The 17,791-nt window shown below is 37.5% G+C and overlaps 1 protein-coding gene across 3 annotated transcripts in view; it reads right to left on the bottom strand.

The window, feature by feature from the left end:
* Nucleotides 1-2,551: 2,551 nt before the first annotated feature.
* The window catches only part of srpra (SRP receptor subunit alpha), a 55,138-nt gene continuing 39,898 nt past the window's right edge, over nt 2,552-17,791 (bottom strand). For 2 of the 3 annotated variants that reach the window (XM_060877735.1, XM_060877734.1), the window contains exons 8-14: nt 13,258-13,376; nt 12,497-12,583; nt 9,553-9,725; nt 7,396-7,606; nt 6,288-6,451; nt 3,689-3,787; nt 2,552-3,150 (exon numbers count right to left, since the gene is read on the bottom strand). In XM_060877735.1, coding sequence (XP_060733718.1) covers nt 3,022-3,150; nt 3,689-3,787; nt 6,288-6,451; nt 7,396-7,606; nt 9,553-9,725; nt 12,497-12,583; nt 13,258-13,376 — 982 coding nt within the window. In that variant the 3' untranslated portion in view covers nt 2,552-3,021. Of the gene's footprint in view, nt 3,151-3,688; nt 3,788-5,145; nt 5,262-6,287; nt 6,452-7,395; nt 7,607-9,552; nt 9,726-12,496; nt 12,584-13,257; nt 13,377-17,791 lie in introns of those variants that run through there. The other variant, XR_009649015.1, reaches the window with a different exon arrangement.

Genomic DNA, 17,791 nt, shown 5'->3' with positions numbered 1-17,791 from the left:
GGTTTGGCATAAGAAAGAAGCCTTCAATCCTAAAAATACAATCCCAACAATCAAGCACGGCGTTGGTCACATCATGCTATGCAGATGCTTCTCTGCCAGTAGTACATGTAACCTTGTTAAGATAGATGGTATCCTGAAAAAGGAGGACTATCTCAAGATTCTTGAGGAAAACCTGGTGGCATCAGCACACAAGCTCAACCGGCCAGAGAATTGGACCTATCAGCAGGATAATGACCCAAAGCATGCGGTCAAGCTTTAATTCAGGGACAAAAACGTAAATGTTCTGGAGTGGCCAAGTCAGAGCCCTGAACTGAACCCAATTGAGAATACAGGTGAAGCTGAAGATACAGGTCAGGGCTCAAAACAACTGAATGCTTTTGCAAAGAAAGAATGGGGAAACATTATACAGCAGATGGGTAGAAATCTTGTCATAGTTTGGACTGTGGAAAGGTGGAGGCCTTACCAGAAAGGACAAAACTCTGAAGTAATCACTGACCATGCAGCCTTATCATGGGTGTTCAAAGCCTTCTTCCAAAAGATACGACTGCTAAAGACGATGCACCTGTGGTTCAAGGTGAGGTTAGTGGTTAGAGGTTGTCGGCCTTGACAAGTTTACTGGAAGAGCACAGATCCGCATTCTGCTGAATTTAAAATCGCTTTAAGTCGAATTTAAAATCTTTAGAGGCAAAACTTTACATTGTCCAAGCTGCTTTGTCAGACCATGTCATGTCTTTGTCAGAGTTATCTGGCTGTGCTGTCCAGCTGAATTGAATTAGAGCTATAAGGTGACTGGAATTCTCAACAAAGAGGGTTACCCATAGTATTCTCCAGAAAAATGGCATACCATCTGGCTTGAGATTAATTGGACAGTCCTTCATACTACAACTGGACAATGAGAAGAATCTTTCTTTGCCAAAACTAGTTTGAAAAAAACGGGAAAGAAATATGGGATGAACTTGACAGAATGGCTAAGCCCATACAGCAAACCAGTGATGAGCATCTGGACATTTCAACAGTTCTATAATTAACTTTCAGGACAATATTTAGAATCCCTACTTGATAGAATACCTAGAATATTTTTGCCAGATAGAGCTGCAAATGGTGGCTAAGTTCTAGGCTTTTTGTTAGACAAAATATGTATTAGTTTCTTTGATTTTCATTATTTTTTATTTTATTTATTATTGTTGGCATAAATGCATATTTTGTAACTGTAATGGTATTATGTTGCTCCTTGAAAATGAAACAGTGTCCACAGTGTCCAAAAACCTTTGACTGGTAGTGTATGCTGGTTCTGGATCTTATCTGATCTTTTCTCAGAATATACCAAACAAAACGAATAGCTTCTTTTTGTAGTGGACTAATGTTCCAAATGGAATTGTTCCCAATGCAAACATCCAAAGAGCAGCAAAAACCCTGTCAAGAACCCTGGTGGAGGAGATATTTACCCACCACAGTATTATTGTAGACTGTACCAATGTAACACAAGTAAAGACTGCACTTGGGTGTCCTCTAAAGGGTCCTCTAGAGAGAGCTATACCAACACCATCTCACACTGGCAGCTCCACCTATGAGTGTCTTGAGAGACAGCAAGAGCTGAGGGAAATCATGAAGTGAGAATGTTGAAAAAGCTCAGCATAAACAGAAGCAGTACAAAAGTATTTTTTCTTTTTCCAAAAAAGAGATCTGGTCTGGGTTAAACTAAAACTTGCAGAAAAATGGAAGGGTCTGACCAAAGTCTGTAAAAGGTTGGGTCCTGTACATTATTCAGTTTCATTTTTGGATGCCAAATTGGTAGCTGATACCTTTCGTGTACAAAATTTGAAACCTTTTTATGGGGTGCTAAATACTTCCATTGAAGGAGTAAATATGTAACAGTTACCCTGAAATGAAATTTTAATCCAGACTTTAAGTGGCAGCTAAAGAGAAAAACAAGCATTCTGGATTATAGAGGAAGAAAAAGGGAAGAAAGGTACGAGGATAGAGTTTGTTCATCTTGAGTAATGGAATCTGGAAATCCTGCTGTAGTCACAGAGTTAAGTGAATTTTATTTCAAATGCTACTAGTATTCAAATGCAAATATGAGATTTCTCTGATGTATTTTTTACAGAGGTAATACAGAGATCATTTATATGGTTTATAAGTTTGCAGTGAAGCTAGCTGAGGTCTCTGTTATGGAGCCTTAAAAAGTACCTAAGAAGGGTCGCAAAATGCATTATTGACTTTTTGATTATGCTAGATTTGGGATTTATTTCATCACATTCATCTGTCATCACCTCCTAATGCAGGGACATTACCAAGACTGGTTGATCACCTACAACCCTGAGAAGATTTTATGTTGTGAATTATGTAATCTTCTCATGTTTTTGTTTATTAACACATTTGGTACCATCTAACAATTATACTTTATTATGCAACACTTTGTTGTGTTTGAGTTCGTTTGTTGGTTATGTGCTTGATGTATGGGGCTGGGGAAAACCCCACAAGAACAAGGAAAAGAAAAGTACTTTCTAACTGGCACTGTTCGGTAGTAACAAATTAAGAGCAACAAAAATACAGTTTGATTTCTTTTATTGTATCTGATTTAAACCGTTGGGCAGGGTTCAGTAGCACTAGTGGTTGTATCTATGGAGCAAAAGAGACTTCCAGAATAAAAACAATTTTTTTTGTGCTATGATGCTGTAATAAACACATTAGTATAGATGCTCCAAGCATTAGCTGTGTTGAGACTTCAAGCACTGGTCAATCAGTATTTACTTTGTAGGCCTGTTTCTGGAATCCAGAAGTGTAAATAACTCCTAACTGAAACATCTAACACAAAGTATTTTTAATACCTTCCCTTAAATTAGGCTTTACAGTGGAGTCTGAAGAAACAGGTATGTTCATAATTTAAAGTAAGTCCTGAAATACAAGTTTTGAAACTCTTAAGACTTTAACACTATAAGTGATGTAGCCATCACTTATAGTGCAACTAGTGCAAATCAGTCCAACTAAACATCTTCATGCGCATAATTTTATTAAAACTTAAGCCTTCATAAGCGCATTCACAACAGCTCTGGCATTGAGGCTGCGAAGGTCATTATAGGTTTGTCCTGTACCCACAAACACAATTGGCTGACTTGTGATGTAGGTCATGGAAATTGCAGCACCAACCTACAAAGAAAAAAACAGCATCCAAATACTACATTCAAACTGATATACTCAAGCATAAATCTGTATAAATCTGTATGCAAACTAATATATATATATATATATATATATATATATATATATATATATATATATATATATATATATATATATACACATATATACATACATACACACACATGTGTGTGTGTATATATATATATATATATATATATATATATATATATATATATATATATATATATATATATATATACACACATACATACATACATACATACATACATATATACATATACATACATATATATATATATATATATATATATATATATATATATATATATATATATATATATATATATATATATATATATACACATACATACACACACACACGTGTATATATATATATATATATATATATATATATATATATATATATATATATATATATATATATATATATATACACACACACACATCATATACGTGTGTATATATATACACACACATCATGTAAGGGCAGAAAAAGTCCTACCTTATCATCAATAGTGTCAAACTTGGTCAGAACAATGCCATCTATGAGTCTTGGATGATCAGACATGGAATGATCAGCCAGTGCCTGGTTAAACTTAACCTGCATACATACATTTTAAAATGCAAGTTATTGAAGTTACAAAAATTATATATTTGGTAGTATCTCAAGTACAAAAGCAGGGGGCAGAGCCCCACAGTTATGGAACAGAATTCCAATTAGTGTTCGGGACTCAGACACAGTATCAGGCTAAAAACACATTTGTTTAGTCAAACTTTTTATGAATAGCCTTTCTTAGGTAAAGTAGTACCTCTGGAGGGTTCATGGGCATAGAGTTCATGGGCATAGAGTGTACCTAACAATTTTTCACCTATCCATCTCTCTGTCAAGCTATATATGGCACTCCCGAGCTACTGGTGTTTTGAGTTCCTAGCCTGAGAGTCTCTTCTTACTTTCTCTTCTTCCTCCTAACCCTAAGGTTGTGGGTTCGAGTCTCGGGCCGGCAATTCCACGACTGAGGTGCCCTTGAGCAAGGCACGGAACCCCCCCAAATGCTCCCCAGGTGCCGCAGCATAAATGGCTGCCCACTGCTCCGGGTGTGTATTCACGGTGTGTGTGTGTGTTCACTGCTGTGTGTTCACTTTGGATGGGTTTAATGCAGAGAACGAATTCTAAGTATGGGTCACCATACTTAGCTGTACGTCATGTCACTTTACTTCACATTATCAGCAATCAGGTCTGTGCTGAACTCAAAGTTTGCGATGACCCATTAGTTCCCCATAAACTGTTGTAGAAAGGACATTATTTACATCTACATTATTTACTGTCCATTGTCACCCAAATGAAGATGGGTTCCCCTCTGAGCCTGGTTCCTCTCAAGGTTTCTTCCCCATATCATCTCAGTGGAGTTTTTCCTTGCCGCTGGCTTGCTCATTAGGGATAGGGATAGATATATAGTATTTTAAATTTTAAGTTAATATTTTTTAAAATTAATTTTAAACTTTTATTTATTACAACTTCTAATTGTGTATATTCATTTATTTATTTTTATGCTTATTTTCTTCTTCTTATAATTACATATTTATAAGTTACTTTCTTTTCTCTCTCTTCTGTTTCCATACTTCTGTAAAGCTGCTTTGAGACAATGGGAATTGTTAAAAGCACTATACAAATAAATTGAATTGAATATAATCTTATAATTTATAGAAACAACAGGGAACAACTACATTGACATATGTGTTTTCGAGTAGATTCCATCAGCTTGAGGCTGAATTTATCACCACTTGTTGCTGTTTGAATATGATCTCACTATTAAGGAAGGTGGAATGTGAAGTACACTGTCAGGTTGAATTGAATCTTGGTGTGAATATATATTGTTTGTTATTTTTTGCCTTGTAGTCAACATCCTAAGCTAATAGACAGAAATAAAGAAAATGAAAGGATGGATTAAAGAGTACTACCAACTACAAGATATCAGTAGTAGTTTGGTTTGTCCAAATGATTATCCAGCCATCTTTAAAACTTATTCAAGGCCTTACAGAAAATGTTGGTCATGTGCTGTGGTAGTGGCTTCTTTCTGTAAAATCAGAAAGTTTAGGTCAAATACTGGTGCTTTACTGTTAACATTTATCTTCTCAATCTTGTCTCTGTTGCAAGTTGTTCTGAATAAAAACATCATTCAAAAAATAGAAATAAAAATACAAAAATAGTTGGTTCTTCAACTTGTGAAAGCTACAAATCTGGCTTGGACACTAATGCCCCTTTTCCACCAAAAAGAACGGGTGCTGGTTCAGAGCTAGTGCTGGTGCTGGTTCAAAGTTAGTTCCACTGGTAAGCCTTCTAAGAACCGGTCTGCCTTTCCACCGGCTAGAGAGCCATCACAGAGCCGAGTCTGACATCACTGTATACGTGTCACGTGTCCCAGCAACTTTAGCGCAGCAGCGGCAAACACAAACACATCAACAATGGCGGATGTTACTTTACTGTTAATGCTCATGGCTTTGTGAACTTACATTGGCATCCAAACGCGGCGAATCCAACGTGTACGTGCAGCTCCATGTAATTTGTATAAACGGAGGTTGTAACCGAGAAAGTACATACCGTTATTTTTCATTAACACAGAAAAAAGGTAGCCTTAGCATGTAGCTACTTACTATAATGTGTGCTTAAAGTAAAAAAGTATTAAACATTAGTATACTTAAGCTACATTAGCAAATGCGCTAACAGTAGCCCCACCCCAGCCCCTAACACAAGCGGTTCTTAAGTCTAGACCAGCAACGTTTTGGTGCTACTTAAGAACCACTTTTCCTGGTTCAGAGCCGGTGCTTTGGGTGTCGAAACAGAAAGAACTGGTTCTAAATTAGGCTCTGGCTCCGAACCAGCACTCGAACTGCCTCGGTGGAAAAGGGGCATTGGTTTGTATCGCTAGGATCTACTAATCTTCTCCTCTCACACTGAAATTAAAAAGATTTATACAGCAGATATTTATTAAAAAATTGTTCACTGATTTTTTCCCCTATACTAATGAAAACAGTGCTTGGGTCACTGGAAACAAAGTAATTATCTGCAGGAAAATAACAAGAGGAGTTCAGAAAAAACCTACCAGCTGGTCCACAGCCTCATTTCCCACCAAAGCCTCTCCTACAAAAAGCACCAAGTCTGGAGAATTTACAGCAATAAGCTTAGCCAGAGCAGTCATTAGTGGTGCATTATCCTGCATGCGTCCAGCTGTGTCCACCAGCACAACATCAAACCCATGATTACGAGCTATAGGAGAAAAGGACGGTAAAGAGGGAAAAATACCAAAAGAAAAGAATATAGTTGATTATGTACAGTCAGGTCCATAAATATTTGGACAGTGACAAAGTTATTGTTATTGCATTTGTCTACTACAAATAATAAAAAATGTTATAAAAATAAACTATAACTAAATTTGAGAGTATTTACTGTTAAATCATGTGAATGGTGTAGGAATTACAATATTTATGTGGTTGCCCCCTATTTAAGGGACCAAAGGTAACTGGACAGCTAACAAATATAAATTGTTATTGAAATTTCTAATAATTATTTGCAAATTCTTAACAGTCAATGGCTGCTTGAGGTCTGAAACCCATAGACATCACCATATGCTGGGTTTCATTCCTACCAGGCTTTTACTATAGCTGTCTGCTTGATCTTATGGAAGTCTGCTTTCAGTTTCACCTTCAGCAAGTGAAATGTATGTGACATTGGATTCATGTCAGGTGACTTGGCCGTTAAAGAATATTCCATTTTTTACCTTTATATTCCCAGATATCTTTGGTTGTTTTCGAATTATGCGTCAGATTACCATTGTATTTTTTTGGTGTTCCTGAGCTCAACAGTTCAGTCTCTCTTTTTAAGATATAATATAGCAGCCAACTGTCCAGTTACTTTTGGTCCCTTAGGAGTTGACCATATTATAAAATAAATTAAACTGAACTAGCCACAAAGTCAATGCACAGCTGAAAGATGTACTCTGAGCTTATTATTGTTTAATTTAAACTAAAATGTATTTGTGAAACAACATTGTTTATGAACCTGACTTTTTTTGACCTTTTAAATAAAGACTTGAGTTAATTGGCTGAAAGGTTTGCCAATTTGTCTAATTGTTTGCATTTATTAAGAGGATGTTGTTCCTCTTGACACATTTTTAAAACTAAATTTCCTAATGCTTTGCAATTATAAACTACCATAAGTAATAGCTTCCATTGCAATGCCGGCAGCATCCTTGCCATAACCCCTTTCAAAAAGCTGAACAACAGGGTGTCCCTGCTGCCGTGGAGGGTGCAGAGAGTTCAATCGTCGTTGGTGAGTCCTCAGCTGTTCCACTGCACCCGCACGAAATGTGTCACATGCAGCAATCAGCACTGAGAAGCCATTTTCAATTAGCCAGTATGAGATCTGTAGGAAGGGATAATTATAATCATGTTTTGCATGAAATCATGGTTTTGTCACTGGAATGGTTCATTCATAAAGTTTATGCTTTTGTAGACATACTATAACATGCCTCAAAAATAAGTCAGGTCCATAAAGTGGTCCAAAAATGACCTCTTATGCCCCTTTTCCACCGAGGCAGTTCGAGTGCTGGTTCGGAGCCAGAGCCTAATTTAGAACCAGTTCTTTCTTTTTCGACAGCCAAAGCACCGGCTCTGAACCAGGAAAAGTGGTTCTTAAGTAGCACCAAAATGTTGCTGTCTAGACTCAAGAACCGCTTGTGTCAGGGAATGTGGGCGGGGTTAATGTTAGCGCATTTGATAATGTACCTTAAGTATACTAATGTTTAATACACTTTTACTTTACCACGATATGATACATTATCAGCACACATGATAGTAAGTAGCTACATGCTAAGCCTAAATTTTTACTGTGTTAATGATAAAATAACGTTATGTACTTTATCGGTAACAACCTCCAAACGGAGGTTGTTACCGTATACATAATACAGATTACATGGAGCTGCACGTACACTTAGGATTCACCGCGTTTGGGTGTTAATGTAGGTTCACAAAGCCATGAGCATTAATAGTAAAGCAACATCTGCCATTGTTGATGTGTTTGTCGCTGCTGCGCTAAAGTTGGTGGGACACGTGACACGTATACAGTGACGTCAGACTCGGCTCTGTGATGGCTCTCTAGCCGGTGGAAAGGCAGACCGGTTCTTAGAAGGTTCGCCAGTGGAACCAACTTTGAACCAGCACCAGCACTAGCTCTGAACCAGCACCCGGTTCTTTTTGGTGGAAAAGGGGCATTTGTCAGGTTCTGACAAAGAGATTTTTCCTCTTTGGCACCTAGTCGTCTTATCTATGTAAATTCATAGTAAATTCATTTTTTAAAAAAAAAATTACACAAACAAGATGTTTGCACAATTTAATATTGCATTTAACTGACAATAGGGTTGAAAGTTTAGATTTTCTCAGATTATTTCAGGCTACTCTAATTGCTGTGTAACAGAAACTTGGACAACTATCGTCTTTTAAAAATAGAAGTGTATTTAAAAATTTAATTTTTACATTAAATAAAAACAAGCCTTAACTTTTAATAAAAAAAACCCACATAAATTAAATGCACTGAGCAGCCATAGCATTAACAGGTGCCAGATGAAATGAATATCTTTTGGAAGCAGATAATGGGCAAGTGTAAGAATCTAAGTGACTCCGTGAAGGGCCACATTGTAATGGCTAGGCGCCTGGACAAAAATCTCCAAAGCAACAGATGGCATCTCCAGGTAAGAGGTTATGACCTCCCAAAAAGTGGTCCAAAGAAGGACAAATGAACTGGCCACAAAGTCAAATGTGCCCAAGGCTGATTAGTATGGGAAACAATATCTAGATATCTGGTCTGACTCTATAGAAGAGCTTGTATAGCACAAACGGTTAGGACGGAAAAGGTTAATGCTGCTATACTAGATGGGTGTCAATACAATGTGCCTTTGCAGTACCATCAACCTAAACATTGTTGTGGAACAAGTACATGCCTTTATGGCAAATAATTTCCCTAATGAAAATGGCCTCATTCAGCAGGATAATGTGGCCTGCCACACTACAAAAATTGTTGAAGAATGGTTTGAGGAACATGAAGAAGGTACTGACAATGCCAATTCCACAGATGTCAATCTGAGTGAGCTGTGGGATTTGCTAGACAAATAACTCCTGTGTAGTCCATGCCTTGATGGGTCAGTTGGGAGTTGTTTTTGCCACACAAGAGGGACCTACACAATATTAGGTAGGTGATTTTAATATTATGGCTGATCAGTGTAGATTATTATAGTCTTCTCTAAAAGCAATTATCCAAACAAATACTAATTTCCCAAAAACCTTGGTTAAAAAAACAGCAGAATATGTCCTGACCTTGGCAAGATTGGTGGATTTGCCGACCCCATTGACCCCACAGAAAGTAATAACGAAGGGCTTGTGCTGAGCCTGTGCCTCAAGTACATCTCTCAGAATGTCTACTCTTCGTTTTGGCTGCAAGATTTGCACCAGAGCATCCTGCAAAGCCTGCTTTACCATAGATGCCACAGCTAAAGAATGTTGGGAAATGAGAAAGGCAGGAGAGAAGAATGTACACAAAAAATTAAATACAGACATAAATACGCAAAATAAAACACTTTAGTTTATATAAATGCATTTATAATCGAATAAAATTAATAAATAACTGAAAAATAAGTAGCTTAAGGTTTTCCATAATAGTTTTTCCATTTTTCCAACTTAACTTACCTATGAAACACAAGAGACTGTCAAACTAAGTCATAACACAAGATTGTTTTTGCTAACTTGTTAAATAGATAGTTATGGCTAAATTGCAATACATTAGCTGACTAACTACAATATATGTTGTGTCATTAGCTAGATTACACCATATGCTAACTCCTTCTGAGTCTTTTTTTTTTTACTATCTGTCTCATACCAGCAATGCAAATTAGTGTTTACTGCAAATACTGAACACTGCTTCACATTATCTTCAAAGCTACACGTAACTCTCTCATTCAAACAAGCACTATGTTGCAAGGCAATAGTTAGGCATTAACAACTTCTGCAACAGAGAGGAACATGAGTTATTATTATCTAAATAATTATTATCATAAATAATAGGCACAAACCTTTTGTCATTCTGAAATTCAAGTTAACCATCAAGAATAAATCTGTTGTCAAGAACTTCCCAAGTGGCTGTAATTGTAGCAGTATGATGTGCTTATAGTAATACATTTATTCTGACTCTCACTCAGATAGGGATGTGATGTCTAGCATGTCAGATACCTAAACATGTCTTCCAATGTTTACAGTAAGAGGTAGCAGGTATATGTTTACTAAAAAAACACTGTAAAAATGCAATAAAATAAAAATGAAGTCACAATGTGCCTTGTGTGCTTCTTAATATTGCAATAATGAACACAATAATCCTGAGTGATTAGCAACAGTGATAACATCAGACATGCCATAGACATTCTATCAAATAAGGATCGTGTTCATTATTGTGTGTTCTGAACAAAATATAAACTGTTTCCAAACAATTACTAACGGTGAACTTAACATTATACTCAATATTAATTACGAACATGTGGGCTTTAAAGTGGTTAAAAACAAAAATCTATCTACTCCAAATCCCTCTCATCACAAATAATATGGCATGCCTATATGGAAAAATAGAGCCTAATAATCAAAAGGCATCCACATTTCTTAAAGGAACAGTAAAATTTGCATATAACATATGTGATGACTTTTAATTTACAGTATGTATTTCTGAAAACAACAAACTTCCATCAACGGAATAATGTTATTAATTTGCACATTTTCTCTAAAAAGTTATAACATTTTAGTCTGGTTGTCTGAAAAGTGGAAAAAAAAAGAAAATCACATAAATAATCAAATAATTTACTTCATATGCCACCAAAGAAAGCAATTAACGATTGCAATAGTTTTGATTATTACTTAAAACTATTAAATGTATGTACTGTAGCCCATAGTGCCTTTCTGATATAATGTAGCTGCATGGCAGAATACAGGCATATAATAATCCACCCTTTTACAGAGGTAACTTGGTTTGTCATTATTTAATCAGTAACAAAAAAATAGCAAATTACTGTGGTATAAGAAAAAGGTTCTGTGCATTTCATACTGGTTGTTTTGTGAGGCTGTTCTGCCAACAATTGCCTACAATCGATATGACATATAATCGATATGCTTGTTATGCATATTGAAGAGTGGGACATGCTCAAATAAAAATGCTACATAGTTATCTGCATTATCATTATTATATTACTCAATATAAAGGTTGACTGTTTTTAGACCATTAATTGCTCAGGCTCTCTTTTTGCACATTAAATCATCTCTTTGACTACACCCTGGCTCTTACTTCAGTCATCTTACTTCTAGTGAGAGTGAAGTGTTTTTGATCATCTAGATTCAAGAGGTTTATTGTCACGTGCACAGTGAAAACACAACGGTTTAGACCATACAATGAAATTCTTACTTTGCACGACTCCCTTACAAAAAGAATAATAATAAATAATAGAAATGAAATATGTCACTTTACATATCAGAACTTTACTACTGCCATGCCTTACTCTTGAAGCCATACCTTTCTTACTATACTCCTTGCCCTTGTGACACCATATATTTTGGGCACCATCAGTTCTAGTCTTCATGAAGACTAAAACACTTGGTTTCAGCAGTGGCTTATTATGGGACAACAACCACACATTCAACTTCTGCGTACAGTAATGATGTGTCTTATGACATGAGAAGACAGTCATTCTATTTGCTGTTTCACAATTTTTGCCACTTCTGAGGCAACTGGTTTGCAATTTACCTGTACTTTTGAATCTGTTAGCAATTTCACTGCAACTACCACATTCCAAATAAGTATTGTATTGGACATAAACTTCAATCTGCACTTCCATACTGTTACTACCATCTATCTTTTATATCCTTTATGTTATAAATATAAAAAATATTTTATACTAAATATTTATTTAATTTATTTGAAGAACACTCAATGCATTTCATTCTTCAACAGAAATTGAGGGGAATCTATAAAATTCATCCCTACCATTTTAGTAACAGCTACAAAAATCAGCTAAATCACTAAAGTATCACTGCTTATTAAATCTGTGTTGTAAACCTATTTTAGGCCTATTTGTTCACAAAGAATTCACTTCTAATAGTGAAAACAATTGTTGTATGATCCTCCCAATCATTTAGCACATAAAGAAATAGAAATTAGTGAAAACATCTGCACTATTGGTAAAAAGAAAAAAATCATTTGGACCAGCTGTTTAGCAAGCATACTCACTGGTGAAAGTTCCCATGACCTTCCCTTCCAGTTTCCTGGCCACAGAATCACAAAGTTGTGAGGCAATATCAGCTGCTACATTCTTAGCTTTAAAACAAAAGACCACATGACTTGTCAGTAAAATTGCGTTAAACACTTGATTAAGGTACAAAATAATCCATAACGTGTTTAAAATGGTTATCAAAAATTATACATCATCATTATACATCATAGTATCACTATGTTATAGTGGGCTCTCAAATTTCAAAGTCTCGGTTTTTCATGCCAACAATGGTGTTCTCCTAGATTTAGATCCAGTGACTGGGAAGGCAACTAACGAACACTATTCTATAGAAATTACTACATCATTATTATTAGAAAATGGGTCAGATTTGTCCATGAATAGTTGCACATGCTCAGCAAACACTGATATTAAATGAATTTTTTTTTTCCCCCCCACACCAGTTCAGCACCTCCATGAGCATTACTGTATGTTTTTTCTTTATTGCACTATTCTGAGTAAACTCTAGACTGTTGTGCATGAAAATCCAAGAAAAGCAGCAACAACAATCATGCCAGAGGCAAAAACTCTGAGACTGCAATTTCCCTTTTCTTATAGCTAAAGTCCTCAGTGAGTGTGTATCAGGATGTTCTTTGTCAACATTAATGAGCAACTCAGGTGAGGACACACACTGCTAGTATTTGTGCAAATATAAATACATATAATGTATAAGTAAGGTTTGGAGAGTAATGTGTTAATAGGTGAAGGACAGTTTGCATACCAATTAGGTGATCTTTCATCTTCTCCAAAACAGGTTCCATATCTTGCTGATTCAGGGTCTTTGAGCCAACCAGACCTTTCAGAACTCCAAACATACCACCAATACCACCTTTTCTGTCTCTGACAAAATATAAAATACACACATGAAAAATGTTTTACAGGCATGAGAAACATACGGTCATTTCAAGAGGAACTCATTAACATTCACACAGTACTCTCAGTCCTCTACTGGAACAGCAAGGCCAATTCTTTAGTTTTCGCATTTTGGGTTTAGATTTAGATGAGCCAAAAAATAAGAACACCCAATATTCTGGTGAGTAAAAGCACTGGTAACACTTACTTTTTGGTTAGACATACCTTATTTATTTACAGTGATGTAAATATCAAGAAATGAACGATGAAATTATATGATCTCAAATTCATCTTTTGTTCTCAAAAACAAATGTCTTCTTTGAATAACAAAAACAAAATAACTTGCCTTGCTGTTCCAATACTTCTGAAGGGACGGTATATTTTCTTAAATTAAATAAAGAAAATGTTTCCTTTACCATTTGTATATTACTTAAAAAATGTAACAAATCAGCTATACAGAAATCTGTCTGTAGCTTCAAGCCTAAAAGAACAAACCAAAGGCAACAGTTGCAAGGAACTCCCTCAGCTGACATTCAAGATAGTGGATTAAAATCATTACGAAATAAAGATTTAAAGGCAAAACAGGGTAACTTAAGCAACTAAAGGCCTCTCTTACTTTGGCTAATGTTAATGTTTGAGTCTGTTGCAAGGAGAATGCCACTACTCTTCAAAAAGACCATTGCTGAGAAAGATCATGTGGACAACCCAAAGGATTATTGGAAAATGTGGACAAATGAGTCCAAAATAAAACTTTTTTGTTTAAATGAGAAGTGTTACTTTTAGTATCATACTTTGGGGCAGTAGTGGTGCATCTGGGCCAGGATAGCTTGCCATCATTGAAAGAACAATAAATTAAAAATTAAACCAGTGAAATCTACAGGAAAATGGCAGGACATCTGTCCATGAACTGATTCTCAAGAGAAAATGGGTCATACACCAAGACAATGACCACAAGCACACATCTGTCCACAAAGAATGATTAAAAAGGAAAAAAAGACAATCGTTTAAAGACCTTAATAAAAAAGTTACCAGAAACTTTACTTGCAGTTATGCTGCATAAGGGATCACAACAGATACTGAAAGCAAAGGTTCACATACCTTTGCAAGTCACAGATATGTAATGCTGGATCATTTGTTTGATTGCATTCACTTTGTTTACTTTAGACTGATAATGTTTGGGGTCATATTTTTACATGAAATATAAAAGTTTCTTAAGGGTTCACAAACTTTCAATTGACACTGTATATATGCCTCAATGGTTCTGAGATTTCAGACCACCTAGCATTATCATCTATGGTCATCATTCACAAAAAAGTCTTTCACTGCTGTACAGATTTTAATCCAAAGTGCATAATCATGAAACTTACTTCTAGACTTCTAGATTCACTGAACTTTTTGCTCAAACAGGAAACTGAAAGTGGACTAGCAAGGGTTTAAAAAACTGGAAACCATGCATAACACACTGTGCAAAATGGACTGGTTCAGCTAGACTTCTGTGAAACACAATGCAGCAGAGCTAGAAAAGTCCTTGTTTGTTGGGGTTAGGAGGAGTAGCTCATTTGTTTTGTTTGAAAGAGATTGAGATTCACTGTCAGCTGAATACTCTGCAGCGGTGGTTCAAAAGCCATTTTAAGCCTTCACAGAGTTAAGAGCATGCTCGTGGACATAAATGGACAAAAATCGCCAAAATATTGGCAGGTGCGAATTGCCTAATGTTCAGCAGTTCATCCATAGTAAAAGTTAGCCGAAAACTAAAAACAGTACAAATAAACAATAAAACAAAAACACTGAAGACAAAATTTAACTGAAGGGTTAAACAGACAATGCACACAAGGTCAAAATAAGAGCCAATACATGCTGTGGCACTCATATCACTTATGGCTAAAAAGCATACAATAACTATTAATGCCCTCCAACAGCTTTAATGAACAGAATAGGAATTTCACTGGTAAAACTGCAAATTTTCATCTTTTCAACAGTCAAAGATAGCTTACTGTCATTCTAAGACATGTGAATTATACTGGGTACTGAGGTCCCAGTGATAGCAGCCAAAATATGCAACTTGGAGCAGAAAACAAACTATAAATATATAACTTCTATCTACCACAGGAATTCAGCTCGGTCATTGTCAGTGCCGTTTATATTCCACCTCAAGCGAACACAGACACTGCACTGTGGGACTTACATGAGACACTAACGCTACACCAAATACAGCATCGGGACGCTGTGTTCATTGTGGTGGGAGACTTTAACAGTGCCAACCTCAAGCGCACACTACCGAACTTTCAGCAGAACATCACCTTCCCCACCAGGGGTGAAAGGACACCATCTTCCTCATGCCTGTTTACAAACAAAGGCTGAAACAGGAAGCTCTTGTTCAGAGGGAGGTCGCGTGCAGGACTGACCAATATACTGTCTGCAGGACGCCTTAGATGATGCAGACTGGGACATGTTCAGGCGCAGCACTGATGACGTCAACATGTTTACGGAAGCGGTTGTGGGATTCATTGGGAAACTAGCAGATGATACGGTACAGAAAACCACCATCAGAAAGTTCCCCAACCAGAAGCCGTGGGTGGATAAAGCCATCCCCAACGCGCAGCGATCCCGCTCCGCTGCCTACAACACGGGGCTCGCCACTGGGGACATGGAAGAATACTGCGTCTTACAGCGTGCGCAGAGAGGTGAAGGAAGCAAAGCTAGCGGGACAAACAGTATGCATGCTGAGAGAGCTGGAGAGGTAAACACATTCAACATCTCGAAGCAAGAAGTGAGGAGGGCATTCAGGAGTGTGAACACCGGGAAGCAGCAGGACCAGATGGCATCACAGGACGGGTTCTGAAAGCCTGCGCTGACCAACTAGCACCGGTGTTCACTGAGATATTCAACCTCTCACTGGAACAGTATGTTATCCTCTCATGCTTCAAACAGTCCATCATTGTTCCTGTCCCGAAGAAACCCCAGCCCGCCTACCTCAACGATTACCGCCCTGTAGCCCTGACCTCAGCAGTGATGAAGTGCTTCGAAAGACTAGTCAGAGACTTCATCACTGCATCACTACCAGACACACTGGATCCACTACAGTTTGCGTACCGCCAGAACCGCGCTACTGAGGATGCCACCGCTCATCTTCTTCACACTACGATGAGCCACCTGGACTGCAGAAAATGGAATTATGCGAAAATGCTGTTTGTGGACTACAGTTCAACGTTTAACACCATAATTCCCTCCACGCTCACCTCTAAGTTGGAGGTCCTGGGACTCAGCCTGCTGCTCTGTCAATGGATCTAAAACTTCCTGACAAGCCGTACGGATGGCCAAACACACCTTATCCACCCTCACCCTCAGCACTGGAGCTCCCCAGGGTTGTGTTCTGAGCCCCCTGCTGTACTCACTGTACACATATGACTGTGTGGCCACTTCCAACTCCACCACCATCATATTTGCTGACGACATTGTCGTGGTGGGCATGATCTCCAACAATGACGAGACGGCCATACCTACAGGAGACTAATAACCTGGAGAGATGGTGCCAGGAGAACAATCTCCTGAACTTCAGCAAGACTAAAGAGTTGATAGTGGACTTCAGCACAAAGCAGGAGCGGTCATACCAACCGCTAAACATCAACGGGACCAGTGGAGAGTGTGGACAGTTTCCAATACCTGGGTGTTCACATCACACAGGACCTTTCTTGGACCTGTCACATCAACACCCTGGTGAAGAAGGCCCGGCAGCGTCTGTACCATCTGAGACGCTTAAGGGACTTCAAACTACCCTCTCAGGTGCTAAAGACGTTCTACACCTGCACCATTGAGAGCATCCTGACGGGTAGCATCACTTCCCGGTTTGGGAACAGCACCATGCAGGACAGGCGAGCCCTCCAGTGGGTCCACACCGAGCTCCCTGACCTGCAGGACATCTACAGCATGTAGTGCCGGACCAGGGCCAGGAAAATTGTAAAGGATCTCAGCCATCCGAACAATGGACTCTTTTCTTTGTTGCGCTCAGGGAAACGGTTCCACTCCTTAAAAGCAAACACAGAGAGAATGAGGAGAAGCTTTTTCCCACAGGCCATTCACAGTTTAAACCAGGAAACACCCAGGATCTGGATCTAGCTCTGGACCTCTCCCCTTCACTGTTTTTCTGCACACCTTTTTTGCACTGACACTAACTCAGGACTGTCATATTAACTCTGGACTTGCACAGCACAGTACTACTTTATACACACAATACTGCATATGGACACTTTAAGGACAATAATTAAAAACCATACACATTTATGAATATTTATGTATATACACTATTTTTCAGTTATATTTTCAGATTTTATATAGTTTTTTTTTTTTATATAGTTTACACTTTTTTTTTTATTTATCTACCTCCTTTTGGTTATATTTTTTAT

The sequence above is a fragment of the Tachysurus vachellii genome, chromosome 9 (genome assembly GCF_030014155.1).
Source record: "Tachysurus vachellii isolate PV-2020 chromosome 9, HZAU_Pvac_v1, whole genome shotgun sequence".
NCBI classification, from domain to species: domain Eukaryota; kingdom Metazoa; phylum Chordata; class Actinopteri; order Siluriformes; family Bagridae; genus Tachysurus; species Tachysurus vachellii.
This window is presented reverse-complemented; position numbering and strand designations above follow the sequence as displayed.